This window comes from Callithrix jacchus, chromosome 5 (genome assembly GCF_049354715.1).
Source record: "Callithrix jacchus isolate 240 chromosome 5, calJac240_pri, whole genome shotgun sequence".
NCBI classification, from domain to species: Eukaryota; Metazoa; Chordata; class Mammalia; order Primates; family Cebidae; genus Callithrix; species Callithrix jacchus.
The window spans coordinates 131,424,922-131,450,548 of NC_133506.1; the positions used below are offsets into that span (position 1 = coordinate 131,424,922).

The 25,627-nt window shown below is 53.2% G+C and overlaps 1 protein-coding gene across 4 annotated transcripts in view; it reads left to right on the forward strand.

Annotated features, from left to right (window-relative positions):
- Positions 1-217: 217 nt before the first annotated feature.
- Positions 218-25,627, forward strand: part of LLGL2 (LLGL scribble cell polarity complex component 2) — a 48,812-nt gene continuing 23,402 nt past the window's right edge. For 3 of the 4 annotated variants that reach the window (XM_035301754.3, XM_054256493.2, XM_035301755.3), the window contains exons 1-2: positions 218-346; positions 17,638-17,742. In XM_035301754.3, the coding sequence (XP_035157645.1) occupies positions 17,668-17,742 (75 nt within the window). In that variant the 5' untranslated portion in view covers positions 218-346; positions 17,638-17,667. Of the gene's footprint in view, positions 347-16,895; positions 17,138-17,637; positions 17,743-25,627 lie in introns of those variants that run through there. The other variant, XM_035301753.3, reaches the window with a different exon arrangement.

Below are 25,627 nucleotides of genomic sequence, written 5' to 3' on the forward strand. Positions count from 1 at the left end.
TGAGGCCGGGGCGGGCCCGCGGAGCCCCGAGCTTGTTCGCAAGGCCCCGCCTCACGCTACCCCGGACCTCGGATTGGCTCGAGTTCGGTCCCCGCCCCCGAGGGCGCCCCCGCCCCGTCGGCGCCGAGCTGGAGGGCGGGCCCGGGCCAGGGGCGGGGCCCTGGGCCCGGCCGGCTCGCCCTTTATGTAAATAACGCGGCTCCGCCCCAGGCTCGCCGCGCCGGAGGTGAGCAGGAAGGAGACGGACTCCCAGCAGCCGGTGGGCCGGCGCGGCAGAGCGAGCGGGGCCGGTGGCGGGCGCCGAGGGACGCCGAGGCCTCGGGCGGGGGCCGGGCCAGGGTTCCAGGTGAGGTGCGCGCCGGACTCGCTCAGCCGGTCCCGCCCCCTTGGGGCGCCCACCCGTGGCGGGGAGGCCGGGGAGAGCCGGGACCCCTGGGCCTCCCGGCCGGGGCGGGAGAGCTCCGCTCAGGTCCACGCGCCTCGCCCCTGTCCGCGTCGCTGGGCTGGCCTGGGAGAAAGACACCTGTGGAAAGTTCCGCGGGGAACTTCTCTCTGCCTGATCCGCGCGATGACTGAAACTTGGGCTTGGGCTTGCACAACACTGTTGGCTTAGGGGAGCCGGAGAACAGGTGCCCGGCACGGCTGGGTTCTGGGGGCACCGCGGGCGGAGACGGAGTCCCCGGGCCCACATGCAGGCAGGAGGCCAGCGAGGCCGGCGACCACATATCTGCAGTGACCCCCCTCCCCACGGGCGGCGGCCGGAGCGCGGTGCCCCGGCAGCTTAGCCCCTGCCCCTGCCATCTGGGCTGTGTCCCTGCCGGCCCTTTGTGCCTCCTAATCCCCGGACGCAGGAAGCCCGCGGGAGGGACTTCGGTCTCGGGCCTTTCTCCAACCGGGGCGGCTTTGGACACCCTCACACGACGGTGCGGAGACCCAGTCTGCCCTCCATGCTGACGGGTGGGGTTTGCGCTGTGGGATTTGGCGAGAAGTGAAAAATTCTGTCTTGTTAAAGAAAGTGTGTCTTAGTTTGCTCCGGCTGGACGATTGGTGGACACACAGGGCCTTGGCTGTGGGGAGAACTGACCATAACCAGGGGAGCTGCAGAGTGGCCCTTTGAGGTCTCACCTGAATAGGTGAGCTTTGAGTGAGGAGGACACTCCTTCCCCTGGGGATCCGTAGGCGGCTGCTGAAGGCCTTAACCTGGGCTCCAGGGACCCCATGCAGGAGTTTGTAACTCAAGAGAACCTTGAGTTCTCTTGAAGGGGCTGCAGAGGGGATTCTGAGCAGGGAGGAATGGGTGTGCCAAGGTGACAAGGAAACCCTGGTAGGAAGAGCAAAGCTGCCACAGAAGAGCTGTGGCCCAACCCCGGGGAAGCCAAGGTTAGAAGTGGTATTTGAGGCTGGGCACAGTGGCTCACACCTGTAATCCCAGCAATTTGGGAAGCTGAGGCCAGGAGGATCACCTGAGCCCAAGAATTTGAGACCAGCCTGAGCAACGTAGTAAGACCTTGTCTCTATAATAACAAAAGTTAGCCAGGCTTGGTGGTGCGCACCGAAGGTTTCAGTCACTCAGGAGACTGAGGTGGGAGAATTTTCTGAGCCCAGGAGGTGGAGGTTGCAGTGAGTCTTGATGGCGCCACCATACTCCAGCCTGGGGACAACATGAGACCCTGTCTCTCTCTCTCTCTCTCTCTCTATCTCTCTATCTCACACACACACACACACACACACACACACACACACACAGTGGCATTTGAGGAACACTTTGTGGGTCTGTGTGAGCAGAGGCACACGGAGAATTGTGGGAGAGATGTCTCAACTTTTTTATTTTATGAACTGGGATTTGGGGTTTAGTTTTCTTAGGTGATCTTCCCACAGTGCTAGCTGTGGCAGTCAGGACTCAAGCTCAGCTCCTGGGCTTCTAATCAGAGTTTACTCCTTTACTCTGATGTTAGACTGGGCCTGTTTTTGCGGGGGCCCCTGGACAGGGTTTCAGGGCTCTGGAGTCATTCAGCATCCCCATTCTTCCTTGAGGCAATGCAGTTTCCCCTTTGGTGTTACATTAATATACTTTTTTTTTTGAGACGGAGTTTCGCTCTTGTTACCCAGGCTGGAGTGCAATGGTGCAATCTCAGCTCACTGCAACCTCCGCCTCCTGGGTTCAGGCAATTCTCCTGCCTCAGCCTCCTGAGTAGCTGGGATTACAGACACGCGCCACCATGCCCAGCTAATTTTTTGTATTTTTAGTAGAGACGGGGTTTCACCATGTTGACCAGGATGGTCTCCATCTCTTGATCTCGTGATCCACCTGCCTCGGCCTCCCAAAGTGCTGGGATTACAGGTGTGAGCCACCACACCCGGCCAATATACTTTTAATTATATTAAAATGACACTACATTCATAAAAATAAAATAGAAAAAAGTAATTTTTTTCTCTTTCTTTTTTTTAAACTAAGTTGGCCAAACTTTTTTTCTTTTTAATAATATATTTTTTAATTTATAGAGATGGGATCTCTAGGCTGGTTTCAAACTCCTGGACTTAAGTGATCATCCCACTTCAGCCTCCCAAAGTGTTGGGATTACAGGCTTGAGCCACTGTGCCCAGCGGTTATTAACTTTTTTTTTTCTTTTTTTGAGACAGGGTCCTGCTCTGTCACTCAGACTGGAGTTCAGTGGTATAATTACTGGGAGATGGAGGCTCAGTGCAGCCTCGACCTCCTGGGCTCAAGTGATCCTCCCACCTCAGCCTTCTTAGTAACTGGGACTACAAGTGGGCAGCACCATGCACAGCTGATTTTGGTATTTTTTGTAGAAAGGGGGTTTTGCCATGTTGCCCAGGCTAGTCTCGAACTCCTAGGCTCAAGCGATCCTCCTGCCTCCCAAAGTATTGGGATTATTGGTGTGAACCCCCATGCTGGACCTGTTAGTATAAATAACTTTAAAATATGCCACAATATTAAAAGGAGAAAAAAACCAGCCCATAATCTCAGGTGATTGCTCTTCATTTAAAGATAGAAAAGGCAATAGAAGAATCCTACAGTGGGAAAGAGGAAACATTGTAGAAAGTGTAAAATTAGAGCAAAAAATTATCCTTCCTGCCAGACAGTCCTTTTCTTCTTCTTTTTTTCTTTTGAGATGAAATCTCCTCCGTCACCCAGGCTGGAGTGCAGTGGCGCATCTCAGCTCACTACAGCCTCCGCCTCCTGGGTTCAAGCGATTCTCTTGCCTCAGCCTCCCGAGTAGCTGGGATTACAGGCAGACATCACCACGCCCGGCTAGTTTTTGTATTTGTAGTAGAGACTGGGTTTCACTATGTTGGCCAGGCTGGTCTCGAACTCCTAACTTCAGGTGATCTGTCTGCCTTGGCCTCCTGAAGAGCAGGGATTACAGTGAGCCACCACGCCTGGCCCCTGACAGTCCTTTATCTTCATCTTTCATCTTTCTTTTTTTTTTTTTTTTTTTGAGACGGAGTTTCACTCTTGTTACCCAGGCTGGAGTGCAATGGCACGATCTCGGCTCACCGCAACCTCCGCCTCCTGGGTTTAGGCAATTCTCCTGCCTCAGCCTCCCAAGTAGCTGAGATTACAGGCATGTGCCACCATGCCCAGCTAATTTTTTGTAGTAGAGACGGGGTTTCACCATTTTGACCAGGATGGTCTCGATCTCATGACCTCGTGATCCACCCACCTCAGCCTCCCAAAGTGCTGGGATTACAGGCTTGAGCCACCGCGCCCGGCCCATCTTTCATCTTTCTATCCTTCATCTCTCCAAAAACAAATCTTTTTTTTTTTACGATGGATTTTCACTCTTGCTACCCAGGCTGGAATGCAATGGCGTGATCTTGGCTCACCGAAACCTCTGCCTCCTGGGTTCAAGCCATTCTCCTGCCTTAGCCTCCCGAGTAGCTGGGACTACAGGCATGTGCCACCATGCCCAGCTAATTTTTGTATTTTTAGTAGAGACGGGGTTTCACCGTGTTGACCAGGATGGTCTCAATCTCTTGACCTCATGATCCATCCGCCTCGGCCTCCCAAAGTGCTGGGATTACAGGCGTGAGCCACCATGCCTGGCCTCAAAAAAAAATTTTTTTTAATTAAAAAAAAAAGGGTGCGGTGGCTCACGCCTGTAATCCCAGCACTTTGGAAGTCCGAGGCGGGTGGATCACTAGGTCAAGAGATCAAGATCATCCTGGCCAACACGGTGAAACCCATTAGCCGGACGTGGTGGCACATGCCTGTAATCCCAGCTACTTGGGAGGCTGAGGCAGGAGAATCACCTGAACCCAGTAGGCAGAGGTTTCAGTGAGCCGAGAATGCATTGCACTCCAGCCTAGGCAATAAGAGTGAAACTCCATCTAAAAAAATAATAATAATAAATAAAAAGATTTTTAGTGTCTTTCTAGGCATCAGGTGTAGTTTTGACTTATTCCTTGCTACATTCTTGCTGTATGACCTTAGTGTGGTCACTGGCCCATGCTGAGCTTTAATGAGATTCCAGTATGAGAAAGGTCACCAGCACGTGTAGTCTGCCACACAGCAGGCGCCCAGTGAGGGTGGACTCAGCTTCCATGAAGTATAAGAAGCATCAGTCAAAAAAAAAAAAAAAGAAGAAGCATCAGTCACTCTGGGGCCTTTGGGTGGGCACTTGGGCTTATTGGAAATGCCTGATGGGTCTAGATAATTTGTCTTTTCTGGAAATCAGCTGACAGCTCATGAATTTGTGATATTTTGAAGTCTCTGGCTGGGCGTTTTGGCTATGCTTGTAATTCCAGTGCTTGGGAGGCTGAGAAGGGGGGATTGCTTGAGCCCAGGAGTTTAGGACCAGCCTAGGCAACAGTGAGATTGCGTCTCTACAAATTTTTTTTTAAAAATTAGCTGGGCATAGTGGTGTGCACCTGTTGTCCCAGCTACATGGGAGGCTTAAGCAGGAGGATCACTTGAGCCCAGGAGTTTAAGGCTGCAGTGAACTATGATGGAACCACTGTACTCCAATCTGGGTGACAGTGAGACCCCCTAACTCAAAAAAAAAAGAAAAAGTCTCTGGGGGTCAGAAGTTTTTCAGCGAAGACCCTTTTCAGGAGTTGGGGGCAGCAGTGGAGGGCGTGGCCTCTCCTTAACTGACCTTTCGTTCCAGTGGCCCTTGGTGCTTCCCTTGCTCCTTGGGAGGCCCAGGAATCAGAGCTGATTGCCTAGGACTCTTTCCTGGGGTGGGGATATCGGAGAGTGCAGGACTGAACCTGCTCTGCCTTCTGCTCCAGCTGGGGAGTGCTTGCTGGGTACACGCTCCTCACCCTACTGGGCGGCAGGGCAGGCTGTTCGGCTCTGTTGGCATTAAGGAGACTTTCTAGGAATGCCATTGTGTCCCCTTTCAACCTTACTTGAGGAGAGGATGTCCTCTTCTGTCAGGACTTTCCGGGCCTGGGACTCTCCCTTCGGAAGACAGACTGCTGCAGGGGGCTGGATGGCCCGTGTTCCCCTGCCTGCACTGTGGGAGACCTGCCCATCTCTGGCAAGAGCCTCCAGGAGCCATCTAAGGAATTTAGTTTCCCTGGTGGTTATTCGGCCTTCCTGGTCTTTCCAGATGAGTCAGAAGCAGCTGTTGAGACGCCTGAGTTGGGGGCCAGGATGGTGGCCCAAGAGACGGATGTCGTCTCTCCTGGGCCGGCTGCTTTGAGCAGCACTGGCAGACTGGACTAATTTGTCCTCAGTCCTCAGCTCTGAGAGGCCCTCTTACCTTTCTCAGGTGATATCATTCTCAGGGCTCCTCTTGGGCGAGGCATGCCAGGTCTGCTTAGCAACGCTGCTTTCCTCTGTCAGGAGCAGTTTGCAGGGAGAAAATTGGGGACAGGGCAGGAGGTGGGTATCCCTCAGTGGGGCCACCAGCCCTGCTTGCCCTCCTAGCCCTGGCTCTCTAGGAATTCCAAGGAGACCCTCCCTCTCTGTGCCCATGGCCATGGCTTTGCCCAGGTCCCTTTGAGGTGGCCCTCCCCCAAGCCCTGCCTCTCAGAGGAAAGTGGCTTTGAATTCTCACCCTGCTCTTCTTCCCAGGAACCACAGTGAATTCTTGAGCTAGGAGAGGCTCCTCTGGGCATGGGGACAAGGAGGCTGCAAGGCACCTGACTCTACCCTTCAGGAATTCGGCAGAAACTGGAGTCTTCTCTCGAGATACCTGACTCAGTGTTCCCAGGGTTTGACAAGAGAGACATCTGGGCACAGGACCATTTGACTCTAGTAAATTTTTTTTTTTTTTTGAGACAGAGTCTTGCTCTGTGGCCCAGGCTGGAGTGCAATGGCGCGATCTTGGCTGAAATCTCCGCCTCCCAGGTTCAAGCGATTCTCCTACCTCAGCCTCCCCAGTAGCTGGGATTACAGGCACCCGCCACCATGCCTGGCTAATTTTTGTATTTTCGTAGAGATGGCTTTCACCATGTTGGCCAGGGGGGTCTCAAACTCCTGACCTCAAGTGATCTGCCCACCTCCACCTCCCAAAGTTCTGGGATTACAGGCATGAGCCACTGCACTTGGCCTTCTAGTAAATAATATTAGCATTTAATATAATTCTGGAATCTCTGGGGGTCCTGAAACTTGGGTATAAGGCAGGGCCCACAAGAGTGTTCTGCAGGGCATGATGCCCACAGGGCCCTGGCCTTGGCTGGAGACTTGAGAACAGGATAGGGAAGTTCCCTGAGGACCCTATGAGGCCCCACCTCAGTGTTTCATGGGGCCAGTGATTGGCAGATACCTTGCCTAGTTAATCCCTAGTCAGTCCTAACTGTTCATTCATTCAGATACTTTCTGATGCCTCTTGTGTAGTTCTAGATGTTGAATGTGATCCTTAAAGCAAAGATCTCTGCCATCATAGGAAGTTCTTTCTTTTTTCTTTTTTTTGAAACAGAGTCTCGATCTTGTTGCCCAGGCTGGAATACAATGGCACGACCTCAGTTTACCACAAACTCCACCTCCTGGGTTCAAGCAGTACTCCTGTCTCAGCCTCCTGAGTAGCTGGGATTACAGGCATACACCACTACGCCCTGCTAATTTTGCATTTTAGTAGAGTCAGGGTTTTTCCATGTTGGTCAGGCTGTTCTCGAACTCCCGACCTCAGGTGATCTACCCATCTCGGCCTCCCAAAGTGCTGGGATTACAAGCGTGAGCCACTGCGCCCAGCCATAGAAAATTCTTTCTCAAGGGTGGGAAGCCTGAGTAACAGAAAGTAAGAATAAGTAATAAATTACGTGTGAAAAAGCGATGGGGCTATATGACAAAAAGAACTAGAGCAGCAATTGGGAACCCCCATGGTTGGGGGGCAGGTTGCAGCTTTAACAGGTGGTTAGAGTGGCCCTCTGCCAGAAAGTGACATTTGAGCAAAACCTTGAAGGAAGTGAGGGAGCTGTTTAAATAAAATTCGAGTGCTGTGGGTGCGGTGGCTCATGCCTGCCATCCCAGCACTTTGGGAGGCTGAAGTGGGTGAATCACAAGTTCAGGAGTTCTAGATCAGTCTGACAGCATGGTGAAACCCCGTCTCTACTAAAAATACAAAAATTAGCCAGGCCTGGTGGTGCGTGCCTGTAATCCCAGCTACTTGGGAGGCTGAGGCAGGAGAATCGCTTAAAATCAGGAGGCAGAGGTACAGGAAGCCAAGATCGTGCCAGTGCACTCCAGCCCGGGTGACAAGAGTGAGACTCCATCTCAAAAAAAGAAAAATTGAGTGCTTCCCATGAGGCACTGGGGATGCAGTCATGGATGAGGCCAGCACCATCCCCACCTCCTGGAGCTGACGTCTTCTGGAAGCTTCTTGAGACAGTTGTTCCAGTCTTAGGGCAGGTAGGAGGCCCCAGAAAGGGGCTTGATTGGATGGGATGAGCGGCCTGCCCACCCCTGCCCCAGGGTCTGTCTTCTTGTACTTGACTTTCTTCCAGTCACTTCCTTGGAGAGTCTGGTGTTGGATTGTGAAAGGGGGCCAAGGCTCCCAAAATGGGGGTGCATTTCCACCTTTCACCCCATCCTCACGGGCCCAGGAGGGGCAACAGAAAGGAAACTTCAGGAGGAGCCTGGGCACAGTGGGAGGATCCTCTTGGGGTTGTGGGATGGTTATGCTTCTGTAGGATACATGGTGGGGGTGGTGGAGGCTGACCCCAAATGGGGCCCATCCAACCTGCAGGTAGGGAATCCCCTTGTCCTGGGAGAGAGGCCTGACCTGAGCAGAAGATTCTGGAGTCAGATTGGAATGCAAATTGGGACTTGGATTTTTTTTTTCTTTTTTCGAGACAGGGTCTTGCTCTGTCACCCAAGCTGGACTGCAGTGGTGCCATCATAGCTCACTGCAGCCTCAACCTCTTGGGCTCAAGTGATCTTCCCACCTCAGCCTCCTGCATAGCTGGGATCACTATGGCTGGGTAATTTTTAAGTTAGACAAGTGTGTGCCACCATGGCTTGCTAATTTTTAAATTTTTTGCTGAGACAAGGTCTCCCTAAGTTGCCCAGACTGGTCTTGAACTCCTGGGTTCAACAGATCCTCCTGCCTCAACCTCCCAAAGTGCTGGTATTACAGGCATAAGCCACTGAGCTTGGGAAAGGACTTGGTCTTTTATTAACTGTTAGGGCTTGGGGCCACTCTGAATCATCGATCATTTCATAAGTAATTGTAAGAATTAAATGAGGTGCACGTAAAGTGCTTAAAGTCATATCCAGCTCTAGCTAGCTCTCAATCCCTTTATTACCTAACAACCGCTGGGACTACAGTCCTCTGGCCTTGTCCCCATTCCCTCTGGTTTGTGCTCTCCTAGGTCCTACTCCATGGAACTGCCCTTGAGCCAAGGTTTGGTTGCCAAGCTGCTGGCCAGGGACCTGCCTGGTGCCTCTGAGAGATTGGGTTTCCCAGGGCGACATGGGCACTTATAAAGTGGCTACAGGCATCTGAGCTGGCACAGGTATTGCAGGGGTCAGCAGCTGCCTCTGTGGTTTAGATCCCTGCCCACCACTGCCATCAGAGTAGGAGGTGCAGGGGCGGATTCACATCCGTCAAACAGGAGGCCACAGCCACACGCAGGCCTCACACAGGATGTTGAAGAGGGGAAGGCAGCTTTTTAATCAACAGCAGACTGTGAGGAGCAGAGCAAAGGGAGAGGAGAGCATGGGACATCAGGAGGTACACCCTGAGAGCAGGCAGCTGACACTGGGTGCAGCCCCTGGATCCTCTCTGGTTTGGGCTGGGTCTGGAGTCCTGCCGCTGGGTGTGGACTCTCCCAGCAGATAAATGAGATCAATGGAACTTTCTGAGCTATGAGGGACCTTCTTAAGGGCTAGGACCTTCTTGAGGGCTGGCCCCTCCCACATCTCCAGGCCAGAAGGCTGCCTCGGATGGGCTTGGCCAAGCCTTGGTCTCACAGGGACAAATTAGCCCAGGTGCCCCAAACAGTGGCAGGGCAGGAGAAGCAGTCTGGCCTTGGAGTCCCCTCTCTTCTCTTTTTTATCAAGTTGATGTCTTCAGTTTTTCAGCACCCCTCTCTCTTCTCTAGGGCACAATCACATCTGCCCCTTAAAGCAAGGAGTGGGGGTCCAGACAAGCCCACTCTGCAGTTATTCTCTCTCTGCCTCCGCTGGGCTCTTGAGCTCCTGAGATGGAAGGTGGGCCAGAGTGTGGATTTTCTGGGCTGTCACCAAGTAGAGAGCTCTCCTATTTTTCTCCAGATAGGTGTCAGGGTGTCGGGACACCCATCCTAGACGCAGAAATGTTTTGCTGGCCAGCTGCAGAGGTGGGTTATTGGAACAGTGAGGAGGGAAGGAAACTGGTTGATCATCTGCCCACAGGGAGCTCTCAGCTAGTTCCATTTGCAAGGCACAGACTTAGGGAGAAATGGATGGGAATCAACCACAGGGCAGCAAGCCTCCTGAGGGCCAGCCCTAAACCCTGGCGCCCACTGCAAGGAACAGAGATGGGCAGAGCAGGGAGGGTGGCTCAGAGGCTGGTCTGGTGACAGGCAGGAGTAGAGTCTGAGGTTAGATGGCCTTTAGAAGTTAGGGGGGTGGAGAAGGTTTTCCTAAGAAGCCTCATCTCAGAGGTTGCGCTGGCTTGGTGGCAACCCCAGTGACTGCCCTAGACCATTTCAGGTGTTAGACTTGAGGACTTGGGGGCTCCTCAGCCTGTGGGGCTCCTGAACTTGCCTCTTTTCCACGTTCTTCTCAGGGATGTCACTTAAGTGCACAGCACCTGAGAGTTCACCAAGCCCAATCCTTGGCCCCACTTTAACACTTCAAGACAATGGAATAGAAAAGTCCTTTCTAGCCTGGTGTGGTGGCTCACGCCTGTAATCCCAGCACTTTGGGAGGCCGAGGCAGGTGGATCACGAGGTCAAGAGTTTGAGACTAACCTGGCAAACATGATGAAACTCCATCTCTACTAAAAATACAAAAAATTAGCCAGGCATGCTGGCACATGCCTCTAGTCCCAGCTACTCAGGAGGCTGAGGCAGGAGAATCGCTTGAACCTGGAAGGCAGAGGTTGCAGCGAGCCGAGATAGCAACACTGCCCTCCAGCCTTGGTGACAGAGCAAGACTCTGTCACAAAAAGAAAAGAAAAGTCTTTTCTACTCTGAAGCCCAAGCCCACATAGCTAGTCCCACCTGCCTGTCTCCCTGGCTTTCTGGGCCTAAGTATTGGGTGTCTGTAGGGGGCACCTCTCCCCACTCAGGTTGGAGTGACTGGAGCGGAGCCCACACCTGGTGAGCACAAGAACATTCATTCTGCAGGATGGGGCTGGACCCACCCTCCCACTTGACCATGCCTGGGGCCTCATCCTTTCTCTTGTTTGATCCTCTTATCCACCCTGCCTAGGAGGCAGATAAACAAAAAGAAGAAAAAAGAATCACCACTAATCCCATGACTCTTCCAAGTACTTTGTGAAATATGGGTAGAGATTTTTAATAGATTCTACCTGACTCTCAGATGCTTTGTACATATGGTCCCATGTCATGAATTAGTCTTTTGTCCTTTTATTCTTTTATTTTTTTAAGAGGAGTCTCACTCTGCCACCCAGGCTGGAGTGTAGTGGCGTGATCTGGGCTCACTGCAGCCTCCACCTCTCGGGTTCAAGCAGTTCTCCCACCTCAGCCTCCTGAGTAGCTGAGGTTATAGGCACCCACCACTAGGCCCAGCTAATTTTTTATTTTTAGTAGAGATGGGGTTTCACCATGTTGGTCAGGCTGGTCCCAAGCTCATGACCTCAAGTGATCTGCCCGCCTGGGCCTCCCAAAGTGCTGGGATTGCAGGCATGAGCCACCACATCTGGCCCTTTTGGTCTCTTTAATGACTGCCAGTATTTTGTTATGGGCCTGAGCACACTTCACTTGTCCCTTGATGTGGGTCATTTAGGTTGCTCCTAATTTTTTCTGACAGCTTAATAAACAGCACATCAAGACTGGGAGACATGCATGAGGCTGGGAGGCTGTCCCTGTCCACCATGATTTTAATGGATCATTTAATCCTGAGGTGCAGTCCTTCCCCATCTGAACCCATCCTGACCATTCTCAGGACTCTAAGATAAATTGTCTCTTTACCCTTTAAGATAAAATGATCCAGGATGGGCGTGGTGGCTCCTGTCTGTAATCCCAGGACTTTGGGTGGCCGAGGCAGGCAGATTATGAGGTTGGGAGTTCGAGACCAGCCTGACCAACATGGTGAAACCCTGTCTCTACTAAAAATACAAAAATTAGCCAGGCGTGGTGATGCGCACCTATAATCCCAGCTACTGAGGAGGTTGAGGCAGGAGAATTGCTTGAACCTGGGAGGTGGAGGTTGCAGTGAGCTGAGATCGTGCCACTGCACTCCAGCTTGGGTGACAGAGCAAGACTCCGTCTCAAAAACAAACAAACAAACAAAAAAAGATTCGTTAAAACCATGATGGACAGGGACAGGCTCTCAGGACTCTAAGAATGGTCAGGATGGGTTCGGATGGGAAGGCTTTTTCGAAGGTGACTTTTTTTTTTTTTTTTTTTTATAAGACAGAGTCTTGCTCTGTTGCCCAGGCTCCAGTGCAGTGGTGCAGTCTTGGTTCACTGCAACCTCTGCCTCCTGGGTTCCAGCGATTCTCCTGCCTAAGCCTCCCAAGTAGCTGGGACCAGAGGGCACCCGCCACCATGCCCGGCTAATTTTTTGTCTTTTTAGTAGAGATGAGGTTTCTCTGTGTTGGCCAACCTGGTCTTGAACTCCTGGCCTCAAGTGGTCCACCTGCCTCAGCCTCCTAAACTGCTGGGATTACAGGTATGAGCCATGGCACCTGGCTTGGAAGGGGACTGGGCTGTATGAGGGGGCAAGAAGGTATTTCAGACAGAGAGTGGCAGGGACCATAGTGAATGGGGTTGGGGTGGGGCTGAGTGGATGGAGCAGCCAATGCACGGTCAAGGAGAGGGCCAGTGGCATGGAGGAGGGGAGGAGTGGGAGGGCAGGCCCCATCAGGTCCCTGATCAGGACAGCCCAGGAGGCCCACTTTATCATCTCTCTCATGTCATCTGCACAGATCTCTGTGTTGGGCCCTCCACTTGTCTTCATCGTGAAACATACAAGCCTTTCTCATCCCGAGGCTTTGCAGCTGTTGTTCCTTCTGCCTGACACACTGTGCCCCAAGTTGTCTGTGGCTGGCCCCTTCCCATCATTCAGTCTCGGTGGAGATCTCGCCACCTCTGTTCATTCATTCATTCAACAGATAATGAGTGAGCACACACTGTGTGCACTCAGATACAGCAGTGAATAAAAGGACAGAAGGCCTTGAATAGGAAAAAGAAAGCTACTGCTTGTGGAGGATTACACAGGTACTCAACAAGATTAATAAGTAAGCTATTCCGTGTGTCCAAGTGTGCCCGGGGCTAAGGAGAAAAGCAGTGCAGGGAAGGAGAGAGAACGTCCCGGGAGGTTGCACCTTCAGGTAGGGGAGGGCATGAAGACATCTAGAGAAAGTGGCCCAAGCAGAAGGAACAGGGAGCGCACAGACCCTGACAAAGGAATGGTCTGAGACCTTTCGGCCACTAAAGCCTAGTTGCTGGATCTTAACATCCTCCTTTCTTTTTTTCTGAGACGGTCTCGCTCTGTTACCCAGGCAGTGGCACAATCTCAGCTCACTGCAACTGCCACCTCCTGGGTTCAAGCAATTCTCCTGTCTCAGCCTCCTGAGTAGCTGGGACTACAGGTGCATGCCACCATGCCTGGCTAATTTTTGTATTTTTAGTAGAGACAGGGTTTCACCATGTTGGCCAGGATGGTCTTGATCTCCTGACCTCATGATCCACCTGCCTCGGCCTCCCAAAGTGCTGGGATTACAGTTATGAGCCACTGAGCCCGGCCCATCTCTCTTTTTGATCAGACATAGGCCTGATCTCTGTCAGAAATCATCCCACTTTTTGGTTACTTTTTTTTTTTTTTCATATGGAGCCTCGCTCTGTCCCCAGGCTGAAGTGCAGGGGTGCAATCTCAGCTCACTGCAACCTGTATCTCCTGGGTTCAAGCCATTCTCCTGCCTCAGCCTCCTGAGTAGCTGTAACTACAGGTGTGCGCCACTACGCTCGGCTAATTTTTGTATTTTTAGTAGAGACAGGGTTTCGCCATGTTGGCCAGGCTGGTCTCAAACTCCTCACCTCAAGTGATCCACCCACCTCAGCCTCCCAGAGTGCTGGGATTACAGGCATGAGTTACCCTGCCTGGCTGAAAATCATCCCATTTTCTGATTTGTGTCCTGTGAAGTGTCTGTCGCTCCCCTGTCACTGCTGTATCCCTGGCCTAGGACAGTATCTGCTCCATGCCAAGCTCCTGCTCCTTCTAGGGGACCTGTGTGGAAGGGAATGCCATCTCCCTTTACAGAGGAGCTGTCTGCAGAGGCCACGCGGCTCAGAGGAGCTGTATGGTGCAAGGCTCTTTCCCTTACAACCCCTGGCTCCCTCCAAGAATGGGTTAAGTAGGTAGGATCTGTTTATACTGGGCAGCGCTAGGCCCGGCTTCCTGAAGCTTCTCTGCAGAGAATCTGCTTGTCTACCGTGGGGAGCTGAGGGGCCACCTGGAGGTGAGCCCAGCCAGGCCCAGACCAGCCCCCTCTTCAAGAAAGTGGCGCTTTCCCATGCTTTGACCTGGGCAGTGGGTTGAAGTGAGGGAATGCCATGCTCACCCTGCCTTGGTCCTCCTGGCCACATCACCCCACGACCATGAGGTCCCAGCCCCCTGTGGGAAGAGCAGCAGGTCCACGAAAAACCACCAGCCCTGCCCAGCCAGACCTCACCAGCACTCTGTCAGCAGCAGCCAGTCCCCAGGCCCAGATTGCTGGGTTGGCTCTGAGCGGCACATGTTGGGGTATGTCTGCATGTGTCCCTGACTTTTTTTTTTTTTTTTTGAGATGAGTCTTGCTCTGTCCCCCAGGCTGAAGTGCAGTGGCACAATCTTGGCTCACTGCAACCTCCACCTCCTGGATTCAAGCCTCCTGCCTCAGCCTCCCGAGTTGGGACTACAGGTTCCTGCCACCATGCCGGGATAATTTTTTGTATTTTTAGTAGAGACAGGGTTTCATTGTGTTAGCCAGGATGGTCTTGATCTTCTGACCTCGTGATCTACCTGCCTCAGCCTTCCAAAGTGCTGGGATTTACAGGTGTGAGCTACAGTGCCCGGCCGTGTTTCTGCCTTTTAACTGCAGGGGCATTGTTGGGCATCCTCCTCCCATATTATCCATCCTTCACGCTGCCCAAAGCCCTTCTGACTTGGGATCCAGTCTGAGTTCTGCCGCTTCCTACTTGGTGACCTTGGACAAGGTGTTTCGCTGCTGTGATCTGTTTCCTCACCTGTCGAGTGGGGACATTCCACTTACCTTTCAGGTGGCTTCCGAGATCAGGGTGTTGTTGAGGAGCTCCACGCTCACAAACATACTCAGCGCCAAGGAAAGGAGGTGGCCAGGACATTCAGTGACCCATGACAGTGGCTCTCTGGGTACTGGGGTTTAGGGAGGATTTTCTCCTCTGTATTTGCTTTTTCGACAATGGGCACAGACTACTTGAGCAAAATTGTTTAAATGCAATAGGCTGCAGAGGGTTTGGTACACTCATTCCTGGGTGCACAGCAGGTGCTCAGTGTCCTCACCCCCCTGACTCAGTGGGGCCCCCTCCTGATGACATTGCTATACCCTGCCTCCCTCCTTCCTACCAGCATCTCCTCCCAGCCCCCAGTTCTGCCTTGTCACCTTTGAGCCTGTGTGGAGTCTTTGGCACAGATGGCCCTGTGCCCTCTTCTCCCCTCCCTGGAGTCTGCAGGTGGTGGTCACTCTCCAGGGAGCCCCCATCAAGCTTCCTCTGACTTCTGACCCAGTGACCTCGGCCTGGGCCCTGGGTTGGGGTGTGAGCCCCCAGGAGTCCAACTGGTTTATGAACGTGAACTGCCCTCTCCCAGGCTGGAACCCTCCCCCAGGCTGGAACCCTCCCCAGGCTGGAATGCTGGGCCGGCAGATCCCAGTGTCCTCTCACTTCCACTCCCAGAAGCCCCAGGGGCTTTCCCAGCCAGTGCCTATTCTCTGAACCCCCTCAGGGCCTTGGATCAAGTGGACCCTAGGAGTTTCCCGGCCACCTGCTCTTCCCCAGCAAAGTGGGGGCCCCACCTTTGGGCTGACTCCTCCAAAATATAAAGGCATATCTCATACTGACCTTGACCCACCTTTTCAGTTTCCCCAGAAGGGGGCTGGTTCCTGGTGTTCGGTTTAGAGGTAACTGACCCTTCAGATCCTTTCACTCAAGGAGGATGTGGCTCTGCCTCTTTTTTTTTTTTTTTCAGAGGTTGTTTTTATTCTGGTGCCCAGGCTGAATTGCAATGGCCTGATCTCTGCTCTGCAACCTCCGCCTCCCAGGTTCAAGTGATTCTCCTGCCTCAGCCTGCTGAGTAGCTGGGATTACAGAGTCTGCCACCACACCTGGCTAATTTTTGTATTTTTAGTAGAGATGAGGTTTCCCCATGTTGGCCAGGCTGGTCTTGAACTCTTGACCTCAGGTGATCCACCTGCCTTGGCCTCCCAAAGTGCTGAGATTACAGAACTGCCTCTTTTTTACAGTGTGATTTTGCAGAATCGGGTCACCCTCCCAGCATGGCAAGCCCTCTGCCAGAAGACACCCCCAATTCTGCCACGCACATTACCTACCTTCTCCCACTCGACCCACATCACAAGGGATCCTATCATATGCAAAGTCCTGACCTGATAATTAATTTTTGCCACCTCCCAAGAACCCGAAATCCTTCAAGCCTCAGTTTAGATTTTCTTCTTTTCTTTGTTGTTTCACCACATTGGCCAGGCTGGTCTCAAACCCCTGACCTCAGGTGATCTACCTGCCGTGGCCTCCCAAAGTGCTGGGACTACAGGCGCCCATCACCACGCCCAGCTAATTTTTGTATTTTTAGTAGAGACAGGACTTTCACCGTGTTGGTCAGGATGGTCTCCATCTCTTGACCTTGTGATCCACCTGGCTCTGCCTCCCAAAGTGCTGGGATTATAGGCGTGAGCCACTGTGCCCGGACTTAGATACCTTCTTCTCAAATATGAGCTGCCCTCCCCACTTCAGGCCAGGTGTTGTCTCTACCTGCCCCTGCCCGGAGTGCAGCCTCCAGGGTGGGGATTAGATCTGCTTCCTTCCTCACCCTGCTGGGAGTGAGCAGAGCTGTGCCCCAGGTGGGCCTGTGTCTGGGCTTCCCAAGGATGGGCCTTGCTGTCCTGTAGTCACGAGGAGGCTGAGCTACTAGAAGCCAGAAGCTGGAGCACAGAGGCTCCTTCCCCTTCCCCCAAGGATAATCCAGAAATAGTTTCCCCTTGGGCTGGGAATGGATTCTGTGGTGGGCGGAGAGTTTGGGGGCCTCAAGCTGGTTTCTTTATTGGGAGCAGATTTCTCCTGATTATTCTCCACTTGGGCCCATGGGAAAGAGAACCTTTCTGAGCACACCCCAATAGACCACAGGAAGGTTGGACTGGGGCTAGCCAGAGAGAGGGGAGGGGACCCGCAGAGACCCCGGGCACAGTGGGATGGGCCAGCACTCTGACTGAGTGTCCTGTGCCATCCGTGCCCACTCGAGTTCCTCCTGGCTGTGGCTGATTGGAGAGGCTGAGGCGAGAGCCCATGGACAGCCATGCCCGAGGTTAGAAGGAAGAGGCATCTGCGCTGGGGCCCTGGCCTGGAATCCCTTGGGCCACCCCGATTTGGGCTCTGATTGGGGAACAGCCTTGGTGTTTCCACCTTCCACCCGACTTTGGAGGAAGAGGCTTGTGAGGTTTCCTTTCTGCTTTGCTGGAGTTCCATGGTTTCTCAGAATACAGGTTAACAATTAAGCTAATTAACCTCAGGGCTGGCAGGCCCTCCTTGTGCTCATAAAGCCAGGCTAAATGGCTTCCTCCCCCAGCTTTTCCTTCCCCATTATAAGGCCACAGGTGGTGAGAGCCTTCAGCCCTGAGGTGGTCCGGCCTCTAGATCTGAGCGTGGGGAAGCCAGGGTACCTGGGCGGTCACTGTGAAGCCGGCCTGGCCCCGGGGTGGCTGCCTACTAGACTTGGAGAGAGAGGGCCGCTCCACCTGTTTGGGCCGGGCCTCATCGATACCTGAGTGCCAGGACAGGCCCCTACAGCTCCTCCTGTTTCTCCAGGTTTCCGGTGGGGGCTGCAGACCAAGCAGAATGAGGCGGTTCTTGAGGCCAGGGCATGACCCTGTGCGGGAGAGGCTCAAGCGGGACCTGTTTCAGTTTAACAAGGTAAGTTAAGGAGAGCAGGGGAGGCGACCTGGGTTTTGGGCTGGGGAGCTCAGGCTGGGGCTGGATTAAGGTATAGCTCTTACATGGTGCCTGCAATGCCTCCTGGGACTCTGACTTTGGAAATGGGGCCCGGTGAAAGGGTTTTTATAGGAAAGAGGAATTGGATGCCCTCATGACTCCTCATCCCAAGTCTTTCACTGGCTATGTGACCTCTGCAAGTCACCCCACCTCATCGAGCCTCAGTTTCCCTACCTGTATCATGGGAATAAAACGATCTGCCCTGCCTGCCTTGGCACAGGGTTGTCAAGGAGGCTTGGGGATGTGCGTGATGAAAAGATGAACTCTGAAGGGGGTAACAGTGTCCCTTGGGGCCCTGGAGTCACAGGCCATGGCTGTTTATCCCTTCTCAAATTGCCCCTGAAGGAAAATGCAGCTCCCCTGCAGTCTGAGCACGTGATTCGTTCTGGCAGGCTCCAGCTGGGTGAGTGGGGAGAGGTGCCAGGAGAATGAGCCAGAACTGGCCTCGGACTACAATCCCAAACCTGTACCTGGGGCAGCAGAAGCCCCATGGGGCTTCCCCTCAGGGGCCTGGGGCCTGAGAAGGTCAGGACAGGCCTTAGTGCACAGGAGGTGTATAATGTGGCTTTTCAGCTCCTGGGCCACCGACCAGTGTGGGGCCTTATCGCCTGTGCTTTGATTCACTCTGCTGGGAAGGTGGGCTGCAGGGACCAGGACACTGTGTTGCTCTTGCCCCGGGGATCCAGGAGCCTCCCAGCATGCTGAGGGCTGGACGTCTGGCTCTTGTTGGGGGCTTCTGTTTGGGCTCCCTTGCCCCTAAAAGGAAGCAGTGCATGTAAGACCAGGCAGTCTGGAAAAGGGATGTCTCCCTGTGATGAATGAGGAATTCTCTTTGGTTGTATTTATTTATTTTTTAAGATGGGGTTTCACCGTGTTGGTCAGGCTGGTCTCGAACACCCGACCTCAGGTGATCCGCCCGCTTTGGCCTCCAAAGTGCTTAGATTACAGGCGTGAGCCACCATGCCTGGCCTATTTATTTATTTTTGAGATAGAGTCTCGCTGTTTTGCCCAGGCTGGAGTGCAGTGGCGAAATCTCGGCTCACTGCAACCTCTGACTCCTGGGTTCATGGGATTCTTCTGCCTTAGCCTCCCGAGTAGCTGGGATTACAGGCACTCACCACCACGCCTAGCTAATTTTTTTTGTATTTTTAGTAGAGATGAGGTTTCACCATGTTGACCAGACTGGTCTTGAATTCCTGACCTCGTGATCTGCCCACCTCGGGGCCTCCCAAAGTGCTGGGATTACAGGCATAAGCCACAGCACCCACCTGGTTGTATTTTGTTTGTTGATTTGAGAAGTGCAGAAGTCAGCTTGTCCAGGTGCGTACTCAACTTTGCCACGTAGGAGCTGGATGATCGTGTGCCTGTCACCCAACCTATAGGCTTGTTAAGGGCTTACGTGGGATGAGGTAACAAGTGCCAGGATAGTGGCCCAGGAAGGTTGGCTGCTGCTGTGGGGTGGAGGGGACCTCCCTGACCTCCCTGTTGGGAGAGGTGGGTCAGCGCTCCCCACGTGCCCTGCCATTTTCTTCTGGGTTTCTTAGCCTGTGGGAGAAGCTGGTGTCCCTGATGGAGCTTTGCCACAAGGACATTTGCCTCCGGAGTTAGGGCTTTCCTATACCAGCGTACCTCCCACCAGCTCGCTTTTGGGGGTGCAGGTGTTGGGAATGGGAGATCTCAGGACCCCTAGAGCCTGCTACTCTTGTTCTGGAGGGAGTAGCCTATGGGTGCTGGGTCTCAAAGCTTCAGTGTCCACAGGGGATGGAAGGGAGCTGGGTGACCCCTATCTGCCTTCAGTCTCTCACTCTGAAAAGGTGGCAGAAACCTGACCCACAGGCTCAGCAAACGGGGCTGAACTCCTCCCCTGCTCCCAAAGTTCTTTCTGTGCAACTGGGGTGGAGCTGGGGTGAGGAATTGTCCCTCCCTCTTTCCCCTGTTCTCCAGCAGTGGTTCCTAAACTTGATTGGCCCACTCCCAGGCCTGGGGGTGGCAGAGGGAGGCTCCTGGGTCTCCTCCTCCCCTGCCTTCCTCTTTGCATTCATATGCAAGAAGCATGCATTGAGTACTTACTAGATCCACAGCCCATGGCTGTGGGAATCTGATTAGGCCTCTTCCCTTCACTTTTATAGTCTGCAGGAAGGAGGAGGCTTATGGCCTGAAATTTCAGGCCTTGGGAGTAGAGAGAAGGAAGGGGAGAGCCTGGGGGACTCAGAAGCCACCTGTAGACTCATCCAGGCTCGGGGAGTGTTGTGGAGCAGGGTGGGATTGAAGGATGAGACCAGATCCCAGAGGATTTGGGATCCCAGATGGTCTGCCCCTCCACAGCCTAGGCTGAGGAGGCAGGGAGGATGCTGGATGCTGGCATCTGGGCCTGAACTGACTGACCCTGCAGCCCTGGGGGGTTATGAGCAAGGGAGTGAGTAATGGTCCCATTAACAATGTAGGAAAGATAAACCTGGAGATATTTTTACTCTTTGGGCAAAGCAGGTAAGCTCAGAGCAATTAGGAGACATTGCAGTGACTAGATAGAGCCCAGAAGGAAGGGGCTAGGAGACAAGGCATGAGTTGCGCACGGTTTCTCAGCTTCGGCACTCACGGATGATACTTGAGGCTGGCTGTGCTGTGGAGGTGGTCCTGTGCACTGTAGACTATTTATCAGTGTCCCTGGTCCTATATACACAGCCTGCCAAGATGTGATACCAAAAATGTCTCCAGACATTGCAGAGTGTCTCCTGAGGGGTAAAATCGCTCCTGGTTTGAGACCCATTGAATAGAGAACTATTCAGGGCATCCGATTGCAGAGACCTGCTGATGGGGCAGTAAAGAGAGAAAGGGCCGGAGGCGATGGCTCATGCCTGTCATCCCAGCACTTTGGGAGGCTAAGGCCAGCAGATCACAAGGTTATCAGTTAGAGACCAGCTTGAACAACATGGTAGAACCCCGTCTCTACTAAAAATACAAAAATTAGCCAGGCATGGTGGTGCACACCTGTAGTCCCAGCTACTCAGGAGGCTAAGGCAGGAGATTTGCTTGAACCCGGGAGGCAGAGGTTGCAGTGAGCTGGAATGGTGCAACTGCGCTCCAGTCTGGGTGACAGAGCAACACTTCATCTTGGGGAAAAAAAAAAGTGGGGGGGATGGGAGGGAAGATGGGTGTCCAGGATGACCATGGAGTCTCTGACCTGGGTGGGTGGTGGTGCCAGGCCTTGGGAGGGGGAGCCCAGGCCAGGAGTGGCGAAGAGCAGATTTGGGGAAAAGTAGTATTTTTTTATTGTTTTGATTTGCACACAATCACAACAACAGTGCTCTCCATTTATGGAGAGGTAGCTTGCCCAGTGGTAAGTGGTGCTAACTGCTGGGCTCACCAGCTGTGTGACCTTGAGCAGGTTACATGCCTCAGAGATAGACATGATACTCATAGCCATTCCATCCGTGCTGTTGATATGAGGACTACATGAGTTTCTGTGTGATTTGAAGGCCACACCTGGTGACTGCAGCATCTGTGGCTTGAGGTTGAGCTGGGGAGCCTTGGGACAGCTCCAGCAGATGGTGTGATACCCGGGCTAGAGCCTGGAGTGGCATGTGGGCTGTTGGTATAGGAGAGGGTCAGCCCCAGAGAGTGTTCACATCTGGCAGTTCTCAGGTTATGTTTTTTCCAGTGGTCCTGGAAGGCCAGTCTGCTGGGTACTGTGCTGGGACACAGTACAGTCAATCACAGCTTGACCCCAGGTTGCTTGTAGACGCTGGCTTCCGAACCAGTCCCAGCCTTTTTCTCCAACACCTTCCAGCTCAACTATCTTATACCCACACCAAGCCCGATGTTTCAAAGAGAGCAAGGACATCGCCCTGGGGGCCCCGAGAATGAGACGTCCTGTTTCTTTGGCTTCAGTACCTGCAGAGGATCTGTGATTGCGAACAGTCTCTGAACTCTGCCAAGGGCTGGCTGTCAGAGCAGTAACTCCAGTTCACTGAGGGCTACGTGCCAGGCATCAGAGGGCCTGGGTAGTGGTTAGGGGCAGGGACTTTGCAGCCACATGGCCTGGGTCTAGATGCTGGCACTGGGTCTAGATCCTGGCTCTGTTGCTTCCTTGCTGTGTAAGACACAGCAGACATGTTACTTAGCCTCTCTGTTCTTTAGTTTCCTCATCCGTAAAATGGGCGTTGTAGGGGAGCAAAACTGGCTTCCCTCCAGCCTTCTAGGTTCTTTGGCTGAGCCAGGAATTGAATTGACATGAGGCTGGGCACAGTGGCTCACGCCTGTATTCCCAGCACTTTGGAAGGCTGAGGTGGGTGGATCATTTGAGGTCAGCAGTTAGAGACTGACCAGCCTGGCCAACATGGCAAAACCTCATCTCTACTAAAAATATAAAAATTAGCCTCGTGTGGTGATGCACACCTGTAGTCCCAGCTACTCAGGAGGCTGGGACAGGAGAATGTTGAACCGGGGAGGTGAAGGATGCAGTGAGCCAAGATCATGCCACTGCACTCTAGCCTGGGTGACAGAGTGAGACCTTGTCTCAAAAGAAAAGGCGGGGGGACTGGGATAGGCTGTGACCAGGTTGACCAGGTTGTGGGAAAGTGAGGGGAGGAAGTGTGTGGTGAATGAAGCTTGTCTTATGTATGCAGAGACGGTCTCCTGGGTAATAAAAGTTGCCTTAGAGCAGCCCTCTTCCTGATACAAATATGGGTTGAGCATCCATGATCAGAAAATCTGAAATCCAAAATGCTCCAAAGTCTGAGTTTTTGAAGTGCCAACATGACTCTGAAAGGAAATGCTCACTGGAGCATTTCAGATTTTGAAATTTAGGATTTGGGATGGTCAACCAGTAAGTATAGTGCAAATATTACAAAAGCAAAAGGTTCTGAAATCCAAAATGCTCTAGTCCCAAGCATTTTATTTCTTTAATTTCGTTTTTTGTTTGTTTTAATAGCTGCCCATCACTGAAGTCCCAAGCATTTTAGATGAGGGATATTCAGCCTGTACTTGACTAATGTAGATTTCCTTTGTGGATGTAAATTTCTTTAACAAAAGGACAGCTTTCCAGAACTACTCTCATGTCTGCACTTTCTAAGAATAACTAGCTCAAATTATGCCAAAGAAGTGGCTGGGCGACGTGGCTCATGCCTATAATCCCAGCACTTTGGGAGGACAAGGCAGGTGGATCACCTGAGATCAGGAGTTTGAGACCAGCCTGGCCAACATGGTGAAACCCCATCTCTACTAAAAATTTAAAAAATTAGCTGGGCATGGTGGTGGGTGCCTGTAATCCCAGCTACTCAGGAGCCTGAGGTAGGAGAACTGCTTGAACTGGGAGGTGGAGGTTGCAGTGACTTGAGATGGCACTAGTGCACTCCAGCCTGGGCGACAGAGCGACTCTGTCTGGAAAAAAAAAAAAAATAGTAGGCCAGACAAAGTATATTTTGGGGTAGCACATTCTGGTCTCTTACAGTGTTGTTTTGGAGTGGTATGTCCTGAGCCCCAATAGCATCATAAAGGTCCTTACGGGAGTGTAATTGCTTCAAATGGTGCCTGGCGCAGGTGGATGCCTTACCAGGCCTTGCCTTGTCATGGCGTCATCCTCACCACAACTCAGGATGGGTGTTGCTCCCATTCTGCCAGGGAGGAGACTAAGGCCTCCAGGGCCTGCACAGCTGGAGCATATCATGGGGGGCACAGGCTGGGGATGAGGATGTCCTGGTTCCACCTGCTGTCTGGCTGTGTGGCCTTAGGGTGGTGGCTTCACCTCTCTTCACACCTCAGTTTCTTTCACCAGCGAAGTAACTGTTTGCTGTATGTGGTGGGCCCTTGAGGCCAGTGGAGGGATGGACAGACAGACAAGTCAGCTGCAGCGCCAGGAGAGGGCCACTGAGGACCAAGGGGAGGGGACCATGGGACTTCAGTAGGGAGGGAGTGCTGCTGGAGGAAAAGTCAGGGTAAAACCCGTTCCTAGACAACTGCCCGCAGTCTCCTTGCCCCGCCACGGCCAATCCCAGGCACACCCCAAGCAGCCGCACCCATAAGGGCAAACAGGCCGCTGCACTTGCCAGGGCTGCCGCAGAAGCACCTACCTGGGCCCTCCCTTCCCATGCCCACTCTCCCTGTCCCCTTAGGTCCTGAACAAACAGTGTGTTTCTGACCCAGCAGCCCCTGCGGAGGGCCAGGTTGTTCTGTATTGACTTTTGCATGGCTGGGTCCCTGGTGTCAGGTGATAGCAGCCACACTGGGAGGGCCAGGTTGCTGCCACTGCCAGGAATCTGAGCTGGCCACACCCAGCCAGTATCGGGCAGAGCGGCCCAGCTAGGCGGGTGTGCCCCCCACCCCGCCCTGTGCAGCCTCCAAGGACCTGGTTCCTGGCATTCCCTCCTTCCCACCTCCTGGGGAGTGCCAGGGACTCCTCGGTTCTAACCCTCAGGCAGGGTCCTCCCTGGCTGTGAGCAGGATGAAGGCCCCACTGTCTCTGACAACCAGCCTTACCTCACTCCCTCCCCTTCTGGGACCTGGAGAGGGCCTTCTCTCCCACTCTAGGCTAATGTTGCAGTCTGGCGGCTTCTGCAAATCTTTGCTCTCCTTTCCCAACCCCCCCTCCCCCGTTAAAGGAGTTCATTGTTCTTTCCTCCCTTGGCAGAGGTCACCTGAGCCAGGTATCAGATGTGGGCGGGGCCAGGTAGGCTGGATGCTGTGCTCAGGAGGCCCCAGTGGCTGCCAGGCTTTGGTCAGCCTCCTAGTTTGAATCCGAAGATAGATAGCTGTGGTCTTAGAATAGCTGGGAGGACTGGTCTTGGAATTCCCTGACCTCCCAGGGGCTGCGCCCTGTCCCACCGTGTGTTCTGAATAGAGCCATGATTCAGGGTTGCTGTGTGTGCCTTTGCAGGAACACAGCCCCAGGGTTGAGCCCAACCTTCTGTGCTCAGGTGGGTGCCTCCTTTCAGGGAGGCCATAGGCACTCCCTCTAACAGGGACCTGGAACTGTTCCTGAACCCTTAACAAGGGGGAGTCACCACCCATGTGATTTAGACCTTATTCACCAGCAGGGAAGCTGAGCCTTATAAGGCTGGTAGGAGTTGGGGGTGGGAAGGGCACCGAAGTCAGGGGCAGGCCAGGCACAGTGGCTCACACCTGTAATCCCAGCACATTGAAAGGCCGAGGCAGGTGGATCACTTGAGTCCAGGAGTTCAAGACCAGCCTGGCCAACATAGTGACACCTCATCTCTACAAAAAAAATACAAAAATCAGCCAGGCATGGTGGCGCATGCCTATAATTCCAGCTACTTGGGAGACTGAGGTGTATCACTTGAGCCTGGGAGGTGGAAGTTACAGTGAGCTAAGATCACACTACTGCACTCCAGCCTGGGCAACAGAGTGAGACCCTGTCTCAAGCACACACACACACACACACACACACACACACACACAAAGTAGGGGGCAACTGGGGCACACCAGAGGTGCCCATGGTTCTTTCCCTGACTGGTTTCCTCAGGACACTGGATCCTGGGTTTCTAGCTCCTCCCTGTCCCTTCATCAGCTGCTCTTAGTCCTGTTCCCAAATCTCAATCCCTTCCCTGTTTCCAAAAAGATCCCTTTAGCTTCTCATAACTAAGCTAGGGCTCCCATGCCTCTCTGCCCAGCCCGAGTCCCTGTCCTCATAGGACTGCCCAGACCCCTGTCAAAAGAGTTCCTTGTTCTGTTCTCCCTTGGCAGAGGTAACCTGAGCCAGGTGTCATCTATGGGTGGGGCCTGGTGGGCTGGATGCTGCCTGTTGAAGCAATGCCTCCCCTCCTCAACCTGGGGAGTCCCTGGGGAACCATGC